This window comes from Octopus bimaculoides, chromosome 25, assembly GCF_001194135.2.
Source record: "Octopus bimaculoides isolate UCB-OBI-ISO-001 chromosome 25, ASM119413v2, whole genome shotgun sequence".
Lineage (NCBI taxonomy): Eukaryota > Metazoa > Mollusca > Cephalopoda > Octopoda > Octopodidae > Octopus > Octopus bimaculoides.
The window spans coordinates 25929510-25931372 of NC_069005.1; the positions used below are offsets into that span (position 1 = coordinate 25929510).

General features: G+C 35.7%; 1 protein-coding gene across 1 annotated transcript in view; it reads left to right on the forward strand.

Annotated features, from left to right (window-relative positions):
- LOC106878840 (splicing factor ESS-2 homolog) overlaps positions 1-1863 on the forward strand; it is an 11737-nt gene that overhangs the window by 9024 nt on the left and 850 nt on the right. Inside the window, exon 7 of the mRNA XM_014928180.2 lies at positions 568-683. Within this exon, the coding sequence (XP_014783666.1) occupies positions 568-683 (116 nt within the window). The remainder of the gene's footprint in view (positions 1-567; positions 684-1863) is intronic.

The following is a 1863-nucleotide window of genomic DNA, read 5'->3' on the forward strand; positions in this document are numbered from 1 at the left end:
AGAAAAACGGCAAAAAACAACAACACGACAACGTGATACAGTTTGTGTTACTGGACGCTCGGGAAAGGAAAGAAAGAGAATTTGACGTTTCGAGCAGAGCTCTTCATCGGAAACATAGCACAGTCCAAAGATATCCACGAGACACATACACACACACGTGTGTGTGGTGATCACTATTTTCATTATTGTAGCAGAAAGAAGGGTAAAATGGGATTCAAAACATGGAGGAAACAAACAAAATTTGGGATTAGAATATTGTTGAAAACCCTTTATGTTAATACTGTTTTGGTTTCACTTTTAACCCTTTAGCATTTAAACCAGTCATATCCAGCCCAAATATTCTACCTGTTTCATGTTCAAACTGGTCAGATTCGACCTCTTATGTATACTTTGTGATGTCATTCTTAGCATAAACAATCTTCTCATCAAAATCTTAAAGCTGCAAAGCAGTGCATGATTAATTCAAAGTGATGTGGCATTATATTTGGTAGAGTAAACTGAATGCTAATGGGTTAAATGTGCGTTTATGCTAAACTTTACATGTTTATTATCAATTCGTTGTTTTAGATACCTGAATTACCTAAGCGGGACCGAATTGCTCTGGAACTGGCAGAAAGGGCAAGTAAGGCCCACAGAGTGAGAAAGCAGGATGCTTTACGAAGGGTCACACAGCGATTATCCAGGTAAACTTAACTCACGTTTTTACATCGTTAATTTTTCTTCATATTTGAATGGCAATGATGTGTGTGTGTGTGTGTATATATCAGTGTTCATCTTTGTCATTTTAACATCCATTTTTCCATGCTTGCATGAACTAGCAGAGTTCAATTAACCCTTTTGTTACCATATTTCTGTTGAGATGCTCTGTGTTTCTTTCAATTAATTTTAAATATAACGAAGTATTTAGTAAAATAACTTAGTTATCATTTAAGCAGGTGTTAGGAACATAAATTGTGACTAAGGTTTGGTGGAAGATTTTAGTTCAAAACTTATGAAAACAAGACATTTGTACTACAGAACCAGAGCTGGTTTCAGCTGAATTGGTATCAAGAGGGTTAAAAATATCATGGTAACATTAACCCTTTTGTTACCGTACTTCTGTTGAGATGCTCTGTTTCTTGCAATTAATTTTAAATATAACAAAGAATTTAGTAAAATGACTTAGTTATCATTTAACTAGTGTTAGGAACATAAATTGTGATTAAGGTTTGGTGGAAGATTTTAATTCAGAACTTTTGAAAACAAGACATTTGTACTACAGAGCTGGAGGTAGTTTCAGCCAGGTTGGTATCAAAAGGGGTTAAGGCAAATTTTTATGGCTGGATGTGTCCTTACTGTTGCCAGTTTCTGAGCAAGGTAAATATTTCCCATGTTCAGATCATCATCATCACTGTTTAGCATCCAGAGATTTCAGGTAATGCTGAGTAAGTGCTATGGATAGACCATAGTTAAGCTCTAGGTTCAGTGATTATGCGAATAAGGGGTCCAACCATTCTCTCACACCGTCTCCGATGAAGGGATATAATAAATACCCTGGAAACAGCTGTAAGACCTTCTGTTTATAAATGTTCTATATTATGCACACAGCCTTGGTTTTTTATATCATTACGAAAAGTAAATCCTTATATATATGTGTTTGTGTGTCTGTATTTGTCTCCCCAACATCGCTTGACAACCGATGGTGATGTGTTTACGTCCCCGTAACTTAGCAGTTCGGCAAAAGAGACCGATAGAATAAGTATTAGGTTTACAAAGAATAAGTCCTGGGGTCAATTTGCTAGACTAAAGGCAGTGCTCCAGCATGGCCGCAGTCAAATGACTGAAACAAGTAAAAAGTATATATATATATATATATATATATAA